Source organism: Mycteria americana, chromosome 7 (genome assembly GCF_035582795.1).
Source record: "Mycteria americana isolate JAX WOST 10 ecotype Jacksonville Zoo and Gardens chromosome 7, USCA_MyAme_1.0, whole genome shotgun sequence".
Lineage (NCBI taxonomy): Eukaryota > Metazoa > Chordata > Aves > Ciconiiformes > Ciconiidae > Mycteria > Mycteria americana.
This window is the reverse complement of record NC_134371.1, coordinates 19,466,234-19,489,065: the sequence shown is the minus strand read 5'-3', so window position 1 is coordinate 19,489,065 and position 22,832 is coordinate 19,466,234. Positions and strand designations below refer to the sequence as shown.

Here is a 22,832-nt window from a genome sequence, read left to right as displayed (position 1 = left end):
CCTTCGCCTCCTAGATGTGCATGGCTTTTCTGTTACGGAGAGCTGGTAACTCTGGAGCCTAGCAGATGAGAGTCACTAATAAATACAGAAATAAATACAGATGTCAAGCCAGATCCTTGGCTGGAATTAACTGTGTCAGAAGTCCAGTTTGGATACAGACATCCTATTTGCAATCTATAAAAATAATTTGTGGTCACTGAAGGTAATAGTTCACACTAAAATGAAATGAAGCAGATACTTTTGTTCTTGTCTCTAGCTGAGACTTATGGAATAAATTAAACTTTGCAACTCTGCTGGACAAAGCCCAAAGAGAAGTCAAAATGAGTGTAATGGGGGGGCACACAAAGGAAACAGACAGTAAGTTATACTCCATATTCACGTTGGTATAGGCAATGTCAGGAATCTAAACGTGTACAATTTATCTTTTGGAGCCCTCTGGAGGGTGCTTGTTACCAGCTGGGATTTCCATCACTCTGCTTTTGATTTTTACCTGTTTACATCCTGAGAACTTTTGTTTTTTCAGGCAAAAGTTTTAATCTTAAAAACTAAGTATTTTGCAGGCGGTGTTTTTCCTCAAACTTTTTTGTAAAAGCTGAAGAAAGATCTCTCAAAACAGCCAAAAATACTCATGTACCTGTTAACTACATCACTCCAGAATGGATGGGCAGAGGATCAATCCTCTTACAGGGTGTGATATATAATATATAAGGCAGCAGGCATTATGCATCTTCTTTTCTAGCTTCACACCATGATGGCACATTTTACTAATGGTCTGGTGCACTAAGAAATGGGTGCAGATCAAGGGGAATTTGAATTATTTAGTTTTATGCATAACAGCTGAAACCATTGACATTACAGGACTCACAGCAGAAATGAACTTGGCTCTGTGTCAGCTTTGTAGTGCGAACCACTAGAGGGCAAGATGACCCCAGGAAAGGAAAAATGTGTATGGGAGGAATGTGAGACACATTCAGAGTGCCCAAGGAAAGAAGCATTTCTGCCCCTCATTCCTCCCAGTTGTTGTAATAGCTTCTGCTGCAGTCATGGCTTTGGCAGGACCAGTTTTGGCCCTGCCCAGGATCACACTCAGCCACCATAACATCCCCTCGCTCTCCTTTCACATGATAATCATTAAAGTGTTACAGCACCCTAATGCCATGTGAATGCCTCATGTGGTACTGAGAGGGTTCTGAGGAAGGCATCAAGAAGAGGAAGGGATGAAGAACATGTCTAGCACTGCAATGAAGTACATTTGTACAAGTTAGGTCTGTGACTTAGCCAGGTTATATTTTTCACTTGCCAGCCTAGATTCTCTGCCCCAATCTGTTTCAGGGCTTGCCATGTTTGCTCTCCCCCCAGCAGGCTGCATGACGCAAATGCAGCAGGTCTCACGGATCCTTTCAAAATGTCCCGTGCCTTGGGAGGCGAGTGAGGCAAACTGCTGTGCTTGTAGGGTGCTGGGTGCTGCACCTCTGATGCTGCCCATCTGTGGCAGAGTCCTGCCATCGTGTGCAGTAATTTCTGTTTTGAGCTATATACAGAAAAACTTTAGGTGTGCCCTGGTCACTGCATCACTCCAGCCCCAGCACATGCCCTGCTTGGGGTTTTCTGCTCGACCCCTTTTCTGTAGGTTTGCTCTTTGAGGCAAAGTCTGTCCGCAGTGGGGTGTGTGCTCACCTCATGCCCCAGCCCTTCGCCGATGGGGAAGGGCTCTGCTGCAGCCCCAGCTCAGCTCTGCTGGCTGCTGGTATAATTGCTCCTTTCTGCATTCATAACCACAAACCCCTGACAACAAGATCTGTACCTTGCTGCTTAAGGGGGAGGGATCCAACTTGTTCCCATTCAGTCACCTCTTCTCGTCAATTTGTCTTTTATAACTCTAGGGTTTTTCTTAACTTTTGGAGAGATGGTGGGATGCCTTGGTGTCATTTTCAAGCAAAACCTCCTCTGTTTCTTGTTTCTCCCATCAATTCTTAGTTAATGCTGGAGCTGCCAGCTCTTCTCCCACACAGCCTGACCCAGCCCCCCAGTTCCCCACCAGACTGCTCTCTTCTTTCCTCCCTCTTTCACTTATCACTGCAGGATTTCTGAAGTTCTTATATAACCTTACCTTGTCTGCTGGAGCTCTTCCTTTTTTACTTCCAAGGGAAAGGTCCCCTTTTAGTATCTCGTCTTTCTTCTGGCTGTCCTGCGTGTATTGTAGATACTGGACTCTACTTGGTTTTTGTGCCTTTCCTGTTCTTCTGGTATTTCAGCTTGCCCTGATGACACCTCCTTTGAAAACATTTCCAGCTGGCTTGCTTTCATCATCCACTTTCAGCACCCTTAAAGGAACAGCCAGATAATCCTGGCCTGTCCTTGCCTAAATGCAGCAGTAGGTTGAGACCCAAACTAAGGGTTTGGTGCTTAACTGGCACAAAAGCAATGGAGCTAATCCTGTTCTCAATTTTGTGTACGTGGCTTGGGACCTGCCTGTGCCTGGAACTGGTCTTTATTAAAGATGGACCAGTAGCTGTGCATGGGTAATGACAGAGATGAGGGAGAACAAATACCAGTGTTATAAGGTTTAAATGTTTCCCCACTGAATACATGGGGTTTCATACTATTCTAGCAGGTTTAAAAAGTAAAACACTCTGCTCTGCTTTCCCTTGACTGTTGTTTGTTAGGAAATTTCTCAGATCTTTTGCTTAGACAGGTTCTCACAGTCCTGCTGAAGATAGAGACGGCCCTATAGTCATCTTCAGAAGATCCTGAGGGACTCACAACAGTGAAGGATACTATCTGAAATGTACAGATTTGTACAAAACGTATGTACCTAAGAATCTAGATCCATGCCCATCCCAGTCCTACAACATATAGGACTGGAATGAAGGGCATAGTAATTACTTAGGAATGTGACCAATACAGTAGGAAAATGATAAATTTGTAAATAACAGTTAATTATCCAATAATTTCAGAGGAAGGCAGCTTCTTAGTTCATATACAGTAAAATGGTACAGTAACTTTGGAATAGGGAGATATGCATGAATAAGAAAAACATATGAAATTCCCTGCTGGGTCAGATGAGTTGCCCAGATAGGCCAGTATTTTGCCTTCACCCTGGGCCACATTTTGCAGCCTTTCTGCTTCCTACTGCTCAGCACTCAAAGTTACGGGATTAGTGATGATGGAGAGGCCATCCCTGCCTATTGCCTTTATCATTGGTTTGTCGACCATGTTGTCCATCCATCTAATCATGCCTGGGACACTGCTGTATACTCGTGTGAGCTTTTGTGATGTATGTGAAACTAATGCATGAAGGGGATGTAATAATTCCTTTTGGCGCTTTCCCAGCCGCCAGTCACTGTCTGACACTGATTCCAGAGCTATTTTGGTTCTACTTCACTGCATGTTTAATTGAACCTATAGCTATAGGATGTGACAGCCCATCTGAGAGGAGACTGTGTATACCTGCATTCGATTCTATTCTCAAGGGCTCTTGCTAAAATGCAGGGAGCTTCTGTTGAAGTGAATAGCATTACTCTGGGTTTGCATTGACTTAACTGAAGTAAGAATCCAACTCAAATTTCTCGGCACTGAAAAAAAACCCAAAACTATGTTTTTCCTGTAATGTCATAATGAGAAAGAATTATTTAAGTAACTTCCAGTTATTCATATTTGGTTTTTCTGCTTTCAGATCCTCTTTTATCCTCTATTAGCTGTTCTTCACACACTCTTTAGTCCATCTCCTTTGTACCTAAAATTTCACCCTTTTTCACATCTGAATGCCAATGGAAGGCAGTAAAACTATGACGGGCTTATGCAAGTTTTTGGTCAACTTGAGCCCTATGTGATAAGCTGCCTGCAGCAGAGCTTAGTCACTGGGTTTGAAGGGGACTGTGTTCTTTACGCTGAGTTTGAGTGTAGTCTGGTCAGAAGCAGAAGTGGTGTTCTACTTGGAGGGTGGGCTAGGAGATCTGTTTATAGTGGCATCACAATTCTGTTCAGATGGGAAAGGAAAAACTCTGTAAGACCTGGAGAAAAGGTGAGTTTTATAGTAGTAGTGTATCCTAAAGAGTTAATGCAATATGGTCTCTAATGCATCAAGGAGACAGGACAACTCTGAGAAGGGCAAGGAAAGGCAGTACGAGAACAAGACTGCAAACCTCTGTCACCCCGGTACCTTCTCCTGCTCTCTCTGCTCTCTGGTGCTTCACAGGATGGCACCAAGGCTGAGAGCCTCACCTCGGCCGTGTGAGGTACGTGTCTCTCTCTCTCAAACTGTCTGGTTGGGTGCTGACTTAGGCACTGACTTTCAGCTCCCAAATCACATCTGTTTCTTGACGTCTGCCTAACTCAGGAGAAGCGACTTTGCAAATCAAACTGAGGGCTTATACTTTTGAAGAATGTGTACTGTACTCCCTTAAAGAAAGAGTGATAGCAAAGAAAATTTACCGTGGCTAATACCGGAGATTTTTCTCAATTGGTGGTCAAATACAGCCCATGCACAGAAAGGTTGCAATGGCACTTATGAAGATTAAACTGCCTCTTTGTTGGATTCCACAGACTCAGGAGTATTCACAGGGCAAGTTCACTTTTTGATTTATGGATGAGCAGATCTTAATCTTTTCTCATGCACTACATGCCCGTTTTGGGAACAAGCTGCCATTTGCAGTCTGAGCCTGAACCCCATGGTGTGTGGGTGAGGGTTTCTATACTTGCCTCTCAGCTGAAACTCATGCAGGGTTCCCGAGGTGGGGAGACATTCACATGCTGGGCTCGAATGCTTTTCATCTGAGACAAATGCTTATGCAAAGTCTAGTTTAGAATATTTAGCCAGAAAGTACTAAGTGCATTATTCCAAGGGGTAAGTTAGAGAATACATTCAACCAAACTAATGTTTCAGGTACTTAGTTTAAATGTAGACTTATGAGTACTTCCTTACTAAAAAGTAATGACATAACCTTATTTTTCACTACACTGCTACTTACACAAGGCTAATGCCCTTCCTTTGTATCCAGTCACTCTTCTTACTCATGTCACTAGAATGCGCATTGCCATTTGCACAGTGCAGGGTAGTAGCTGCTGGTAGCAGTACAGGATCTGGAACTAACAGCTGTGTCATTAATCACCACTCTGGGACATTTTGGGGGTTAATTCTTTTTTCTTACAGGCAACATTTTAGTGGTGGCACACTTGGATGTTTGCATAAGTAAGGCCTGGAGCTCTTGCTATAATGTACTACCAACACAGCGTGGAGCACGTAAAGGTTTTGTGATGAGTTTATAAAGACCGATTGAACCTATTTTGCTTGCAGAACCATGCTTTATGTCCCCTTTTGTACACTGCTAACTTTGGGCCAGTGCTGGGTTGAAAGGAGTCCTTTACCCTCTTGATCTCCTGTTATTGGCCGGAGAAACTTCAGTATCTTCAGCTTTCTGCAATATTAGTCACTGGCTGGATTTTCTCCTCTTTTTGGTTACAGTTTCATTGTTGAATTAAATGTTGGTGACGGGTCAACAACTGCATAGTTGTGAGAGGCGGGGGAAGTAGCATCCAATTTATACTGGGTGTCCCCTTGGGAGCATTGCCAAGACTCTACAGGGATGTATGACATCCCTGTTAGCATCACAGTGACCTGCATTGCAGCTCTCTGATTTGCTCCATGTCTCTTGTGAACACCTGGTGTTCACCTACCAAGAGACTTTGGTAGGTTTCCAAATAAAGGTGTTTCACATTGTCTGAGGTTTGTCAGTTGAGCAAGATCTCCCTTTTACTTTCTCACTCTGATTGGCACAAAGCACACTCTGGTCTCCCAGCTGAGGGGTGCAAAGCAGCGTGGTCCAGCAGAGCCACAGAGCCGAGCCAGAAAACAGTCCATCATGTGAAGGTATCTGCTGATACTGTTCTGCTACAAAATTCATTGTTCAAACTGAAGCTGTTTGTAAGCTTGGTGGTGTCTTCCTCTTTGATTTATATGTCTGAGAATGCTGGAAAATTAAATGTTAACATTTTCAACCTTGGTTTTTATGGTTCAAAACTACTTTTGAACAATAACAACAACAAAAAATAAAGCAAGTTGAATAGATGATAACATTTCCAGGACTGAACAGACAAATTAAATCTTATGTATGGTCTCCCTCTTGGCATCGGGGTACATTTTAGTCCTAACAGCCAAATTTATTTCTGTTGCAATTGTATCAATAGCAAAATACTGTCTTGAAACTTTTAAAACAGAGAACTGAAATCCAAAAATAGTGTTATCCAAAGTTGACTGGAAGTTGGAAAAAGTCGTCCTGTTGCATTCAATGAATGTCACAGCAGGGCAGAAAGGCTTACAGAAGAATAGGTTATACCTTAAGTAGTTCCTTTTGTTTTCCTTACATTTTCCTTCCAGGTCATCAGTGAAGGACAGAAACTACTACTTTGTCAGTGGGATTCTCTGGGGATTTTCCTTTTATTTAAACTTTTGTGGTGGTTGCTGTAGGTCTGCAGCCAACTTTTGTGCAAGCGCTGGCTGTGGGTGGGTGTACTGGGCTCTAGTTTCCCTCCGCCCCACACACAGCATGTCTGTCAGCTCTTCTAATGGCATAGAAGCCATCAGTGTTTAAAGGAAGAAGAGCAGTTTGGTATTTCTGGATGAAGTGGTGGAGGATAAATGATCCTGGCGAGAAAGAAGTGGTTGAAATTTTGCTGTGACTGCAAAGCTATCTTTCACCATCACTTTAAGATTGTCAGTGTGGTTCACAAGTTGGCTTTGAGCTCTTCACTTCTGCAAACTGTGGTTGGGAGAAACACGTCTATTTTCTGTGGCTAATAAGAACATTTTGCTTAACACTTCCTTGATATGAGCTACATGTTACATATAAGAATGAAACAATCGCTTTCATAAAGTACCAAATGCTCCAAAAGTTGTGGCCTGTTTTCTCATCAGTGCCAACCACAGATCACTCCCATGACAGCTATGAGCTCCACATGACCAATGAGCCAGCTAAAGTCCACGAGGCAAGTAGTCTCTGGATATAGAGCTTGTGCCAACTCTTGCTGATTTTTTTGGTAGAAATGAAAAAACTCATCTTTTTAATTCAGTGCAATCATTGTTCAACACTGTAACAAAAAAATGAGTAAAACCCATGCTTTTAGGAGATGAGGAAGAGAATAAAAGAATCTATTAAGCTTCACCTTTAGAATTTGGAGGGCACTCCGGTCACAGATGGATGCGTGTAGTATGCAGATCCCAGCACCAAAAAACCCCAATATCTCCAAATTTCCTACTTGATGATTGGACCTGGTGACTTTGCCATCCTATTTGTATTTTTTGTAATGGTGCTATACAATCTAATTCAATGCACACTCTTAGCTTCTGCTTTAGCCTTTCTTTGATTGCATACTTTCTTCATCTCTAGTTAAGTAACAAAAAGGAAATGATATGTAGGTCAAAGAAGTCTCATTTAAATTGGTTAATACTTTTAGTGACTAATGGTGATTTACCGTGGATTGCCAAAGCGAGACGAAAGGAAAAACCTGAAAGGATTTCTAAGTAACTTTTCGTGTTGGAAGATCACTTTCTGAGGCGTGTTTCCTTGTACACTTATCCTACAAACCTCCCACTAGTGGCAGATTTTGCCCTGTCGTCATGGATGGACATCTCGTTTCAGAGATGCAAATTTGCATTTACACAACTCCTATGTGTAGGAGGTTTCAGCTTAGCACCTCCGCTCTACCTTATAATTTTTTTTTTTTTTTTTTTTTTTTTGCCCTCAAGGTGCACCTCATTACAGACACTGTGGGAGACTTTGAGTCATTGCAACAGCCCAGGTAGTAAATGCCTGCTGGAAGAACATTTGCCACATTTTGACAAGTGCACATGCTGGATGCTTCATTTAATGCTAAATCTCTAATGACATTTGAGAGACACTTAAAATAAATGCATCATGCTGCTAGTGTTCGTCTGACAGTAAAAATTCTTGTACTCAAAATGTCCTGGATTCTTCTAATACCATGATTTCTTGCTAGCTCAGAAGAGTTTGGATAACAGAGTCACCAAACACTTGCAGTGTACTAGGGGAGGGGGGGTTCTGTTTTTGTTTTTTTCCCCAACACTGTGTTGGGTTTTGTCCCCTTCAGGAAGAATAATGGGTTTTTTTTTTTAGTGGTCCAAGATTTTCTCCACGTGCCTTCATCTTCCTGTTAGTCCTTTCAAAGGCAGCAGTTACAGTGTATGTGTCATATCCTCAAGATCTGGCCCTGGTTCCCAGGTCTCTCAGTGCGCTAGGTTGTGTACAAACACGCATAAAAAAAGGGCCGTCCTCTGATGTGAGGAAGGCTAAGTCTAGTAACTCGAGGCGAAAATGTTCTTGTAAAACACAGTTCACTTTGTTTTAGCAGATTTCTGTCAAGCCCATATTGCTTGGCTTAAAACACCTTGTGTTTGAGCAGCTTTTCTGGTTCTTACAGAACAAGCCCTTGCTGTTTACAGGAGCCCGTGAAGCTTGTGAGCAGTCCTGCGTGGCTGGGAACAGCACCTTCCTTAAAGCCCTGGCCAAGGGCCTAACCAACAGAGCAGTGCTGTGGCTGACTAGAGTTGTCTGGGCCAGCAGTAAGGTGAGAAAGACTTTGAAAATGAGGAAAAGCAAGATATCCTTGAAGCAGCCAAGGGGAACCTTGTAGAAAGAGAGGAAAAATGACCCTGGCAGACATTTCCTTCATGGGAGCTAGGGCAAGACTGCCCTTGTTAGGGCCCCCAAATGCCTCTTGCAGAAATCAAGAGGTGAGGACTAAGGTCCAGAAAAGGAATTTCAAGGGTATAGGACGATAAGAAAGGCAGTATCTCAGTTGTGTTATGCAAAAGAACCTGGAAGAGTCGGGATGGAAGGGCCCAGGGCTGTGGTTTCCTTGGAAAAAGAGCCGGACTCTTGGACAGAGGGAAGTCCAAGCTGGCTGGTTTGGGCAACCATGCTTTAAATCTCCCCACAGGAAAGTCCCTACAACATAATTGCGCAGTGCTGAAAAGCTATAGTGATTGCAGCACTTGCCTTGAGAAAGACTGTGTCCATGGCTACTCTGCCAATGTTCATGACACAGCCACTCAATAGTGTTTACTACTATCTACTAAAAACAAACTTGTTTGTTTTTTGTCTGGCAATCCAAAATAAGCAGGTGTTACTGGATATGTTTAAGCTAGTCTTCAAGTAATACATGACAAAATGCTATGTGTTAATCATGTACTAAGTAGTCCAGAGTGATCAAGTGCTCTGTATGTCAAGTGTGACTCAGTAAAACTTTCAGTCAATGGGTTCTCTTGGTCAACTTAAAACTTTACCACTTCACGTCACTTAGTTCTTCTTTCTTCTCTTTTCTTTTTAGGGTTTGTTTTATTTGTTTTAGGTCAACTTAAGGAAGCAAATATAGAACACAAGAAAAAAAGAAGCTTCACATTTTCTAAATTATTCTAATTTTTAGATAAAACTATTCACTATGTTTCAATTGATGTCATGAATAGCTTCAGCCCACCCAAAACTGCATTTCTAATGAAATTTTTAAGTGCCAGGGGTTTTTTTCCCACCTCTGTTTTTGTCTACTAATTGTCAAAGTCTGGAAAAGGTCACATATATCTCTCTCATAATTGCCAAGGAATACTATCTTTTCCTCCTCCTTCTGAATTAAATATTTTTTAAGTGCAAACCCCCATTTGTTAGTACTGGAAGGTGCCTTGGTGTTCAGGCTGCGGATTTTGGCCCAGCCACTCTTATTTTCCAGACCTTCTTTGTGATCTGTACATCTCTGAGAAACTCTCAGCCACACCACAGCAGTGAAGCACTAACCGACATGCGTAGAGGTGGTGAGGTGGGGGCTATAGAAAACCAGAAGCTTCAGGCTTAGTTTCAATGGGTGCTCTAGTGCTAAAACTCTAGTGCTAGACCCTAGTGCTAAAAGGTTGCTGACAGCCTTTTTTGTGAAGATTCCAGGATGTTAGACCATAGTAAATCACATTACTCCTTTTTGTAAGCAGGTTTCTTTTTGTCCACAAATGACGCTTGGTGGTCTCAGTCCCTTGCAGGAGATACATCTTGTATCCTCTCAAGTGATTCCTTCCCTTCTTCACCACCTTTGTAGAAGTTATGCAGAAAATTGGCGCTTCTCAACTTCTTTAATGGTCAGAAACATAGTAGTTGAAATGTTTCTTTTGTTGTGTTTATTATGCTAAAGGCACATACAAATTTAGATTGGAAGGGAGACAGAGCTGTAATAAAGCAAATCTAATGTAACCTTGAGCTCAGCTTGGTAGGCAACTTTTAATCGTTTCTTCTTTTGACTATTATTTTCATCCTTCTTTCCAACTATAGGTTTTGCCTTCAACTTTGGGAGGTCCATTTCTGTGAAAAGGTGGTTGGCTACCACGAGGGGCTATAGACAGAGTAGGGTTAATTTTGAAAGAGAGAAATCTGCCCTCAGAACACCAGATATTCAGCTCCTGTATGTATGTAGCAGCTAGCAACCAGCAGTGGTAGGATGGATGCTGGGATGTTCCAGGCAGATGCACCAGCCTCCTCATAACCTGCACTTTCGATAGATTAGAGGTTCATTTCTCCCAACAGGCATATAATTTGTCCATCATTGCATCGAACCAGTATCATTCAATAGTTTTTCTAGATCTCTTCCTTATGAAGTGCAACGTATAATTAGTGAAAATTGGTTTCTTCCTTCAGATAAGGATTTTTGTCAGTCATGCAAGTGTTACACTGCATGAAATCACTGTATTGCATCACAGCTTCTAAAGCTCCAGAGATATTGAGCAAGTTAGCGGTGGAACTTTTGTGCTTGGGATTTTTTTATGTATTTCATCATCAGAGATATGCAATGATTAAATCCCCGCATTTGGCCCTGTTCCTTTGAACTAGTGCCTTCTCCGATTCTTTGCTCTGTCAAAGGTGTCCTAAACCATTGGAAATTACAGAAGGGAATTTCCCCTGTTTGGTCCTGTCCTTCCTGGTTGATCAGCTGTATTGCTATAATGCTTTACTTTAGCAGTTTGGACATGCTCAGTAATATGTAATAAAACAACATCTCTTTGCAAGGATGAATAAAAATGGGAATTTTGGTAAATTGCTGCCAGTCAATTGAAAACTGTCAATATGTTTCTTGTCTTATTGTAGGGGATAGGTAAAGATATTCTAGACAGCATCTAACATCAGGGTAGGTAAGAGATGGTTTGTTTTTTGTTTGGTTGGTTGGGGTTTTTTTTAAATCTTTCATGTTTAATATTAGACCTAAGCCCGTAAAGAAGTGACTACAAGCTGTAGTCTATCAATCAAATAGTTAACGATTATGAAATTCCTTCTCTATCTCTCTTCAGAAGTTAATGGAGTGTTTTAAGCCTTGCATCTGTATAACCGTTTTGGGATCTCATAGCAGAGCTGCATAGTCACATAGATTACCATTGTGGGGCCAGAGTTTCAAAGCATTCCAAACTGTTTCCCAAATCATGTACAGTTCTGACTTTTCCATGTGCATATGGCTTCTCATATGCAAGATTTTGCATGAAAACAGACATAGCTTTATTGACACAACTCCACGTGTACCTGGAAAACAGGCGGTCTGCTTCTGTGCTGCTCCTCAATGGGAAGAGTGATGGAGCAATCCCATCCCCCAGAAATAATGCCCATTTTTCCACTGGTACAGGGGTGTTTATCAAGGTTGAACTATTAAGTCCCTTCAGCACTCACTCACTTGAGACTCTCAGCAGGTATTTCTGTGAGTAAAAGCCCTTTGGAATAAAAGAGAGGAAGCATATTACCAGGAGACAGCAGCCTGGTGACCAGGGAAAGAAGGGACAGAGAGGCTGTAGCTTTCCAGCCAGTGTCTGAGAGCAGTCTGACTCCCTAGCTCTCCTCTTTAACATCCCCAAAGTGCTCAGAACTATCGGTTTCCCAATATTACCTTGGAAAAGGCTCAGTTTTGCTGTGATGCATTTCCTCTCCTTTCACAGTTCTAACTGAACGGCTTCACAGCACTGGAACCTAGGCTGCCTTTGCCCCATCTTTTATAATACATACAGGAGGTGTTTGGCCTGTTCCCTCTGGTCCCTGGAACAACAGGAGGGGAGGTTTAGGAGGGGCCAAAAACTTTGTCAATCTGTGTTTTGGTGCATTGTCTTACTGTGAGTGCAGCAACAGGGAGGGAGAGCAGGGTTTGTGAGGGGATCTAAGGAGAGAAAAGAGAAGGGTGGGAAGTTGAGAAACTTACAGCAAAGGAAAGTCGGGAAGAGACAAATAAGATAGGAAACTAAAAGAAGAAAAGGAGAGTCAGACATGACAAAACCAGAAAAAAATAATGTGGGCTTGACAGTGGCTTGGGAAGGAACCCAAGTGTAAGATCACGCTCAGGGCAGGGGCATGTCTAGTTGAGGTCTGAGTATCTCCAAGGGTATTCAAACTGGGCTTTCACATCCCCTCCTGGGCAACCTGTCCCAGTGCTTCACCCTCCTTGCTATGAAGAGGGTTTTTCACTATGTCTGATGAAAATTTCCCTTTCCACAACTTGTGGCTGCTGCCTCTTGTGCTTCAGCTTTGCCCCTCTGAGGAGACTCTGGGCACAGCCCTCCCCACGCAGCCTCGTGGGCCCCAGCGCAGAGAAGTAATGGCCTCCCTTGACCTGGCGGCTCCCTAGCTGACCCCCACTTCACGTGCAGCCTCCTAATTGCATCAGTATTAGAACACTAAACGCAATGTATTGGCCCCGCAATGACCACCGAAAGTGGCCCATGAACAGACTCTGCGGTGCTGGTTGCCACCCTGGAGCCCGGTGGCCCAGTCTTTCACCTGTGTTGCAGTCCCCTGTCCAGTCCATGTGGCCCCATTTGGTCACGCAGGTGCTAAGGGAAACCAGGACGAAAGTCTCATTGGGTCAGGGTGGACAACAGTCGCCATCCCCTTGTCCGCAGGGAATAATCACTTCCCTTGAACACATAAACACCTCCCTGTTTTTATATTTTTTGCCTTCTGTTTGCATTATGGACTTGTAAAAGTAAAGACTGATAAGATATGGTCATGAGTCATATCAGGACCTAGCAGGCAACTTTCTTCAGCCATTTGTATTAAACCTTTTTTGATTTTTTTTAAATTACTTTGTGCAAATAAACTGAAGGTACTTTGTACACACTAAGTACAAACAAAAGGACAGTGCTCCTGAAGTTGAGGCCCTCCTGATGGCTTTTGTTCTAAATCTAAATCTTAACCTAATTTCCTAAATCAAACAAACCATGACATAAAATGAGTACCGTGAGCAAGAGTCCCGCTGCGATATGGGGCACACCACCAGCCACGGCCTCTGGTGGGAACCAGAGGTGCGATGAAAACTGCCTAAGGGCAGAAGTATGGGGTGAGCACTAACTGGGTGTTGTCATTGCTCTGGTATCCAAACTGCTTGTGCTTAGTTAGGAGTAGGTAGGGGTGTCAAAGCTCAGCTGAGAAGATTCTGTCCAAAAAGCACTGAATGGAGAAGAAATAGAGCTGTAGAGTCAGAAGGGAGACTTGAAATACAAGGCCACCTCCATCTAGATAACAGTACCAGTAATCACGTGTTAGGCTGTAATTGCCTGAGAAATGGCATAAGAAACACCAAAGTTGGGTATGCGTGTAATAGATTTGGGATCAATGAGGAAAAGGAATTAGGGGTAAGTTGTTTATTTGGGGGGAGTTTGGGCAGAGGGAAGGAGATGCAGAGATGGTGAAAAGGTGGGTTCAAGAAAAGGAAAAAATGGGGAAGGAGAGCAAGAAATAGGAGGATCTTGTGACAGAAGGAATGTGGCTGCCTCCAGGCAGTGGTGAAGCTGACCTGTGGGCCCAAGCTCCCTAGGGTGCAGGGGACAACCCCTGTGGACAACTCACCAGACTCTCCACCAGGTCTACATCTGAAAGACAGTGCCGGAGGGGGGAGTAAGAAGGGATAAACTTGTAAGGAAGGATAGATTTGTACCTTAATACTCAGTGCAGGAGGCAAGGCGGCAGAATTGCAATTTAATAGTACTTACTAGTGATTTTTCAGTTTGCTTTATAATAATTTAACCGATATATTAATGTAACCACTGTATCAATACTAATAGTAATCAATAGAATTGAAACTCAATATTACTTGAAGTGATATAATTGTGAAGTAAAATTGCTAATAATAGTGGTGTTTTTATTAGTCAATTAAGGTATTAGCTTTTTTTTAAAATATGCGCTGCCTAATAAACATTATAATCATCCTAATCAGTTATGTCTCAAGTCTCCAAACTAATGGGGGAGAGGGGAACTTCAGGAGTAACAAGTACATTAGCAAGACAGGAGACAAACTGATCTCTTTTTTTAGAAGGCTTTGTTAGCAACTTTTAAAATTATTTTTTGCCTAGTGCTTTTGATGCTCTTGATACTAATCCATGGATAAGAAGATACACTTCCTATCTTGACAATCTTAGAAAGTTCTCTTTCTAAAGTAGCTGGAGACTTTCCTAGTATCGACAGTAGAGTGAAATGGGAGGGTGGAAGTGGAGGAATGTGGGTTGATAACCCAATGCCTAATTTTCATATCTTCTTAAAGGCAGTTGCTTGATAGAGACTGGATGGTGTGAACTCCTGCTTAAAAAATAATAAGTAAATGAAAAATACCAGGTTGTTACTGGACAGTTTAAAAAAAAAAAAAAGTGGTGCTGATGGGGGAGATAGAGAATTGCTTATTGCCAACCTGATGCTTCTTGATACCTGTCAATCTAGAAATAGTTATAAGTGATTCACGTTTAACTACGCCTCTCCTTATGGAAAGGAAAAAGCTATCAAGCCAAACTTCCATCATTTCAGGTGTTATCATTCTAGTTAGCTATTTTGTGGCATTGCGTAACGCTTACAGACAGTCCTTAAAACAGTTCAGAAATAGCTGCGTACTGAGAGCATTGATCTTTATGTATTTTTATGGCATTTCACTATGATCCATAAAGAAGTTACAAAAAGCAGGATACATCAGGGCATGGGATCTTTATTGCCTCTTCCCCTGTTCCTTGGCCAATGGCAGTGGCTCTGAGGAGAAGCATCTCCAACATATGTGACACCATCCACACTGCAAGGCCGCTCATATGTACCCTAGCCATCTGAGCTTCCCTAAATTCTGGCTGTTAAATAGAGAAATTAATTTCTCTGAATAATAATCTGTTCTAGAGTTCAAATTTTTACATTTCTAGGGAGAAATAATAGGAATGCACCCTTCGTGAGAGGTACTGGCAATCTGTGAAGAATAGAAGGTATGTAATTACAAACTGACTATGACCGTGTCCCTGAGCTCTACCTTAAGAGAAGCTACTTAAAGCCTAGGTTACTCTATAACTACCTGGAGCTGGTAGCAGCTCCTGTGTACACAGCTGACCAGGACATGGCCTGCGGCCATCCCATTCATTTCACACAGGTCACTAAACGGCATTGGAATTACTTTCCAATGTCTGAACAGCCTTCAGTAGCAGTTCAAACAGTGTACTTGCAGCGACAACAGAGCCTCTCTGCCGGGGGTCTCTCCTGAGCCATGTGAGGCAGTTTTAAGAGTGTGTGTGTTTTAATTGAATGTTCAGGAGTCACAGTACGCTGGTACAGTTTGGCATGGGAAAGTAACAAGATACAGCTATTGCTTATGAAACAGCATTGATGCATTCTGGACAGTACAGATTCAGTAGAAAATATAGACCCCATTTCAAGATGCTTTTAAGCTGTTTCAGATGAAATAGTTCAGATGTGTAACAAACTGGCAGATAGTGATGCCAGTGAATATATGGCAAAGATATATATGGCAAAGAAACCCATTTCCATGAATAATCTATGTTGCTCATGTGTCCCCACCATTACTACAATCTAGAGCTCAGAAAGCAGTAATCTGGAAAGCCTGATGTTACTGTGTTGGCCAACCAGTAAATATTAATGTAGTGCTTTGCTATTATTGCAGATAGCTACCCAGCTGCTGTGAGCATGCCATACTGAAATGAATCTGGGTGGGTTAGGCCCCCATCCCTCTGACCCCAAGTTGGGCTTATTAAACTAGAGCACAGCAGATACGCGGTTTCTGTAGGTAACATCGAGACTTACCTACATCTGACTTTCCTCATTTCACAACCCACACTCCTACCCCTAAAAATATACATGCTTCACCCACAGAACCACTACCTCACAGACTTTTATTTCCTTTTCTTTTTGGCTGAATCTTCTAACCTACTTTAAAAAAAAAAAAAAAATTCCCCAGCATGCTGTTATCTCTGGTTATAGCACCAGGAAGGTGTGCTGGGGCCGAATCGGGCATGATGGAATTTGCCGTGGGGAAACCCGCTGATGACAGTGGAACCCGCCCGCGTGTGAATTTCCGCAGCTCCTGCCACCCCTTTATAAGCAGGTGGAGGTGCGGCAAGGCTAGCAAGACCAGCAGGCGAGCGCTCACCGGAGCACAGCTGCTGCGTGGAGTGGAAATGGCTGGCTTTAGCAGCAAGAGCTTTGTCCTGGTTTCCCTGTTGGGGCTCCTGGCGCTGCTCCTGTGCGGCACCTCCGAAGGTGAGTAAGCTCGGGCGTTTGGCCCCAGGAAGGGGTTCTCGGTGCCGCTCCGCAGCTCACCAGCCACGCCCGGGTGTGCACGCTTGCAGAGGGCAGCAGGACAAGGCTGAGGTGGAAGGGAATTGTTTCAGCAAAGTATGCTGCCTAATGCTCCTCTTCTGTTGATGGGGAGCTGGATAGCCAGGGGGCTGAACAGCGAGTACCCTAGGCAGCACGGCAGCGTGGTCCAAATGGGTTTTATTTACTTTGTCATTTTCCTTCATTCCAGCACAAAGCAACCAGGATTGCTGCCTGTCTTATACCAAAGTGCGTCTGCCTCGATGGGCCCTAAAGGGTTATACTGAACAACTCTCCAGTGAAGTCTGTGATATCCATGCGATCATGTAAGTTACTTTTCAGAATATCCTCTGTTTTTTCTGACATGTATTGACCTTAGGATGTCTGTTTGGGCAGAAACAATGATTTGAACATTATAAGCATGATTTTTCTTGCTTTCTCAAAACATTAAATTAACTGAATAAACTGCATGTAATACCTGTAAACAAAATTCACAACCTCTAGATGATAGGGACCACTAACTCATAGGACAGCAGTACAATGTAAATAATAAATCTGACTCTTTAGGAGTCAGCTGTGCAAAGAAAGGCATGCTTTGTCTCCAGCTGAGGGCCACTCTAGACAACACAGGGTGTTCCCTTGCCAAAACCTGTTAACAGACACATAAGCGACAAGAGTTTTCTTAATTCTCAGAGACTGGATTTTTTTTCCACAAGGTTTTAGCCCTCCTAAATGTTTATCTGTCACCTTAGCTTCACAGCAACTATTCTGCTTACTCTCACAAATTATTTCTGGCATCCAGCAAAGTTCTTTGTCTCAATAGTTCAAATAAATTGAACACAACTTCATGGTGCAAAAAATGATCCCTGAGACTGAAGCAGCTATTACATTTACATTTCATTAGGTGTTTCTTTTTGTTCATATAGTATTCGAGGGGTTGTGGAGCATCCCCATATCTAACTGGCATTTACCAAAGCAGTTGCTATTGTTTATTATATAGAGTAACAACGATGCATATTTTTGGCCAAATTCATCTCCACAGTATTTACTAGCAGGGATTTCTAATGATTTACTGATGTATTTATCTTTATTTCTTTTCCAGTTTCCACACCTACAGCGGGCTGAACGCTTGTGTAAATCCTAGGGAAGGCTGGGTGAAGAAGCATCTTCTTTTCCTGAGGTAGGAATTTAAAATCTAAATACTACTAGGCTGATGAAAACAGAACATGTATGAAAGCCCATTTCTTACATCTCCTGAATGCCACTTCTGATGGCAATGCTGAACACATTTGTCTTTCCACCTCCTGTCAGACATGGCTACTCCTTTTTAGAGCCTTCTCAGGGAGAGTCATGTCACCTGTCCCTTTTTCTACCTGAGCTATTCTCTCAGGAGGTGCTATATCTTGGAGAGAGAAACCTATAATTGACCTGTGGCTGAAGTCATTATTTATGTGTGTTCTCTCATTCTTTTAACAGCCATAAGCTCAAGAAGATGTCAATGTGATACGGTTTCCAGCAAGGAAGTGAACACAGACGTGGCTGAAGAACCACTAGGTTCAACCCCTTGGTTGAGATTGTCGTCTTGTACACTGTTGTGTGCTTACTCACCACTATCTCTGGCTTCTTTGGAACCGTTGAACTTCTTGAGTTGATTCATATTGCATCACTGTTTTGCTTGAATTAAGCATTTTGTTATAGTTTCTATTTTTACTGATATGTGTATGTTACTAATATGACATGAGTACTATTTAGTAAGGACTACCTTAAGCTGTTGTACAGAGTCTGAATTTTGTGAAGTTTATTGCATGTTATTTTTGTTTTGTTCAGCATGTGTAAAGTGGGTTATTTATCCTGTTTATTTTGTTACTTCTTTGGCACTGCCTTGGGCCAAAATGTTTCCTTTTAACTGTAGTTAGCATTATAATACTTCTTGAACTATTGTTAAACAAAGTCTGCTTGTGGAAAAAATGGAAATTGGAGTTTAAAAAAAATGTTAAAATCTGCACTCTCTGTGTGATGTTTATTTTTTAATTGAAAAAGGTGACTTCCCCTTGAAATGAATTTCTTTGCTTATGAGCCTCCAGCTGAAACAATTACGCAAATGTATTCACACCTGTTAAAGCCACTTTCCACTTTGCTCACTTTGTTTGCCCTATGGGTAGCTAGGACCTCCATAGCTTATAATTCCTTCCTCTCCCCCAGACAGCTGCTATATATGAAGCTTTTGCTTAACCTGAAGACCTGTTCTTAGCTCAACTTCATCTTAATCAGACTTGAAAGAATTTCTCTTACCAGTTTCTCTATTTATTCAGGAGAAAACTTACACATATTGTCACAGGGCAAGCTTCCAGCTCATTCACTGAGAAGGATTATCATTATGGTAACACAGTCTGCTCTCAACATAAAGGACTATCTCTAGAGGAGAAATTTGCAGTGCTTTCCTCCCCTTTATGCATTTCCTATAGTATCCTATGACTTCTAGCATAATGAGATTTTCCTGATACAGGATCTCTCGATGGAGGTCTGCAGACACTACTGCAGTACAAATGATGCCTGATAAAAGTAATGGGACTTTATGGGGCTGGTAGGACATGGGTGCAGGTTGAATAGGGAAGGCTGCTCAGCTTTTTAGGTACTATTACACGGCCCACATGGACTTCAGGGATGTGACCAAGTAGGCTGTGTAGGTGTAGTCCTCTCATTATCAGTACCAGAGTCTTGCAGATAAATCCATGCCTTGGCTTTTGGTACCTTTTAGTCACAGAGACAGAAGCATTAATTTTAATTTAATTTAAACTTAAATGTAAAGCATTTTTTGTGTCCTTGAGAGAGGAGCTGAGAGGTATTGGGTTTTTTAAATGGTGTTCATGAGTGCAAGGCTGTTATTTTCTAGTTTCAAAACTTGCTAGAACTTAAGCAATCTGCTTGTGGCTCTGCAAATCCGGGAACTGGCAATTCTCTGTGGGTGAAGCTCTGAAGGAGCAAGATTAATTGGCTTTAATTTCCAGCAGGTGGATTCCATGTCCCTGATATTAAGGATATCATGTAAGAAGCTATCAACCCTCCAGGGAGGAGTAATTACCTAGTGCATTCCCTGGAGATTCCCCTAACTTCTGGGAAAAACTGCGGCGCTCTGCCTCATATCTGCTAGCCCTACCGCAGGCTCCTGTTTGGGCTTAAAGAGCTCGCACACTAAATCAGGCACCAACAAAATGGTACGGACACAATGAATGGATTCATATTAAAAGTGTCAGAAGGTGAGGTTCCCCAAGCCTACCTTGGGAATAGGTAGGCATCGGTGAAGATGTTAGGAACCAGAGCTGTATATGAACTTGGTGCAGAAAAGCCTGGAGTCCAAGCTAGCGAATTCAAAGCAGGGGAGGAAAATAAGAAAGTGAAGACCAATGTGTGAAATTCTGTGGGTGGCTCTTTGTACTCCCAGGTTGGGCCTGTTAAAAGGTTTGTACTGCTTCTGTAACTTGTCCTTCTTCTTGTCAGCCATGGCTCCATCGCCACAAAACCCTGGGTGCTTCCTCCACAGAGCTATGACTCGTGGGATATTTTTTCAGTTCCTCTTATTCTAGTTGAATATTTTTTTACAACCAACCTCATTGGAGGGAAAAAAAAATTGAAAATTGGTTTCTATGCTCAATAACATAGATTGATAAGGTTGTTATGTTACTGGTAGGAAATTCCATGTAAAAATAGCATGTCCTTCCATGCATTCCTGAGGATACAGATAGACATTATAAGTGAGTGCTGTATCTCCAAAATCATCAGATCAGAGGCACATTTTTGTAAGTAACCTTAAGTGTCCAGTTAAAAGTTCTGACAGCTCTGAAAATCATGACTATTTCTAGGAAAACCTGAATCCTGATTACTTTGGTGCGGCTCTTCTGCATTTGTGTAGGTAAGTTTCTTTTCCCTCTATATCTTTGGTGCTCAGCTCCTAATTCAGCATGTGCAATTTTGTTGAATAATTTGAGAGGCAGTATTAGATGGTCATTTGGGGACTCTTTCCCTTCCATTTATATAATTTAAAAAATATTATTTTTTCTTCCAAAATGCCAACAAGGCTTTTTATTACAGCTTGGATATAATTTAGATAATGGGTGTGACAGCTTTCCCTTCAAAGTCTCAGCACAACTTCATACTTTAGTTCCAAAGTCTCCTGCTCTCACTGTATTGAGACCAGTCCTCAGTGATTCCTCTGCCTGCTGGAGTATTATTACTGAATCCTGTTTGTGCATATTCTTTCTGTGGGTTGGTTGGTTGGTTTGTTTGTTTTGTTGGGGTTTTTTTGTTTTTTGTTTTTTTTTTTTTAATTGTTATTTTTGCTTCTTTTTTAATTCCTTTTGTTTTCCTAAAGTAGTCTCACACCATTCCCAGTCAGGACGTTGCAGCATTTCATCAGCTTGGGATCTTTGACAGAAAACTTTCTCTTCATATATGGAATCATAATTAGATTTAATAATTTCTTAATATTTTTTTCTCCCACTCCAGCACAAAGCAACAAAATAACTTAGCATTGCATGGACAGTGATTTTTTTGTAAGGAATAGCAAACCTTCTCCTGATTTAATTTTGCTGTTAAAATATAAAACCTGCCACATCTCATCTGCTGGGCAAGTACTAACAAGTTATTTGTTGAATTACTGTTCAGTTGATGGTAGCTCCTAACTATCAGTTGAAGACTGTTTTTTGTTCCTCATCTCTTGTTTTTTTCCACCTTCCACACAAAGGGGGGTTGCAAAGCATGTGCAAACCCAAGAGACAAATGGGTGAAGGCCCTTCTTGGCCTGCGGTATGCATGTTTTCAAGTATATCTGAAAACCAAGCATTACTGGGTGTCCTTAGTGACAATGACACTTTTAGCTCTTTCATAGGGGTGTTGATAATTGGTCAGTTATTTTCAGTTACCGATACCAATGAGCCCACATGTAACTGAACTTCACTCCCGATGTACTGGAATGCATTGTTCAGCTGTAATTTTGTTGAGAAGTGAATCAGGGAATCCATGAACCAAGAAGGGCTTTAGGCTTATGACACTGTCACTTGATTTTAATGGCATACACCCAGCTGGATAAACATCAAAACAATACAGATGATCACTTGTAACAAGCCTTGTGTATGCTGAGCTCTCAGCTGTGTTGCACCCTGGCAGTCTTGTTCCAAATATCAGGCTACAGGCAACATCCTTTGCCAAAATATGAATCATAAAAGAAGTTTTTAGTCTTCAGACTAAAACCAGTGCATTGTGTATGCTAAGTGTACTAAGTGATTATAGTTGTATGACTGTACATAAATGGAAAACTATGATCTATGTTCCTATGATCTTGTGGTTGCTCTATTCTGGGAGGTGTCAGCCTTAACTGTCCAGTGTTGCCGTCCTAACTCTGTTAAAGGTTTTTAAATTGCTGTATTTGTTCCTTCTGCATTATCAGTTGCAGAGAGCTTCCAGTCAAAGCTTACCAAGAGTTGCTGGCATTAGAACATGTAAATACGATATACAATAGGTACGGTGCTGTGGCTCCTATTATATATTAAGCATAGTGTATTGCTCATGTGGCTACTACCGTAAATAAAACCAGGCACTTGTTTAATAGTCTTTCAGCTTCCTTGAATTTATAGCATTATTCAAAGATTATACAATCCAACATACATATTTCATGTAAAAGCATCAGATGAAATTTAGAATACTGTATGATTAAAAAGCAAATATGTCACAGGAAAAGTAGAGACTAACATACTATGTTAATTGTTACTATTAAATTTACAACAGCATTTCTACAGTTTTGCTTATATGACTTCAGTTATACCTGCAAAATAAAGTAACGATTTTATTTGTAAGCATCTGCATCTACAGTTCCATGTTCTTGAAATTTTGCTACTCCTTAACTTTAAACTGAAAACTCTATTAATTTTTTTTTCCACTCTCCTTGTATCAAGGAGACAATTGATAGTCTGGGTTGAGATCCCCTGAAAAAACAGATATGCTCTATATAATGTCCATATATAGAATAGTGCTGGATACACTTGCAATACATGTCCTATACTAGAGGGATTTTTATCTACCATCACGACCACACAGCTGCACATACAAAAGTGAGGAAAAGAGGAATTGCACATGGCAGATTTTCCTAGACTAACAGTGCCAGCAAAGGGATATGAAAATCCAGGGAGAAAGAGCTACCTGACTCTCAGAAGCGACTGATGTAAGTGGGAGTTGACTTTGTAT

The 22,832-nt window shown here is 41.8% G+C and overlaps 1 protein-coding gene across 1 annotated transcript; it reads left to right on the top strand.

The window, feature by feature from the left end:
- The first annotated feature begins 16,456 nt into the window (after positions 1 to 16,456).
- On the top strand, positions 16,457 to 18,099 carry CCL20 (C-C motif chemokine ligand 20). The gene is made up of 4 exons (XM_075509231.1): positions 16,457 to 16,538; positions 16,807 to 16,921; positions 17,698 to 17,775; positions 18,072 to 18,099. The coding sequence occupies exons 1-4, from the start codon at positions 16,457 to 16,459 to the stop codon at positions 18,097 to 18,099; spliced, it is 303 nt and encodes a 100-aa protein (XP_075365346.1).
- Positions 18,100 to 22,832: the final 4,733 nt, after the last annotated feature.

What these genes read in the sequence shown, in the direction of transcription:
- CCL20 (XM_075509231.1), top strand. Translation starts at nt 16,457, where the DNA reads ATGGCTGGCTTTAGCAGCAAGAGCTTTGTCCTGGTTTCCCTGTTGGGG. An exon ending in TGTGATATCCATGCGATCAT is followed by an intron (nt 16,922 to 17,697) that starts GTAAGTTACTTT and finishes TTTCTTTTCCAG; the next exon opens with TTTCCACACCTACAGCGGGC. An exon ending in AAGCATCTTCTTTTCCTGAG is followed by an intron (nt 17,776 to 18,071) that starts GTAGGAATTTAA and finishes TTCTTTTAACAG; the next exon opens with CCATAAGCTCAAGAAGATGT.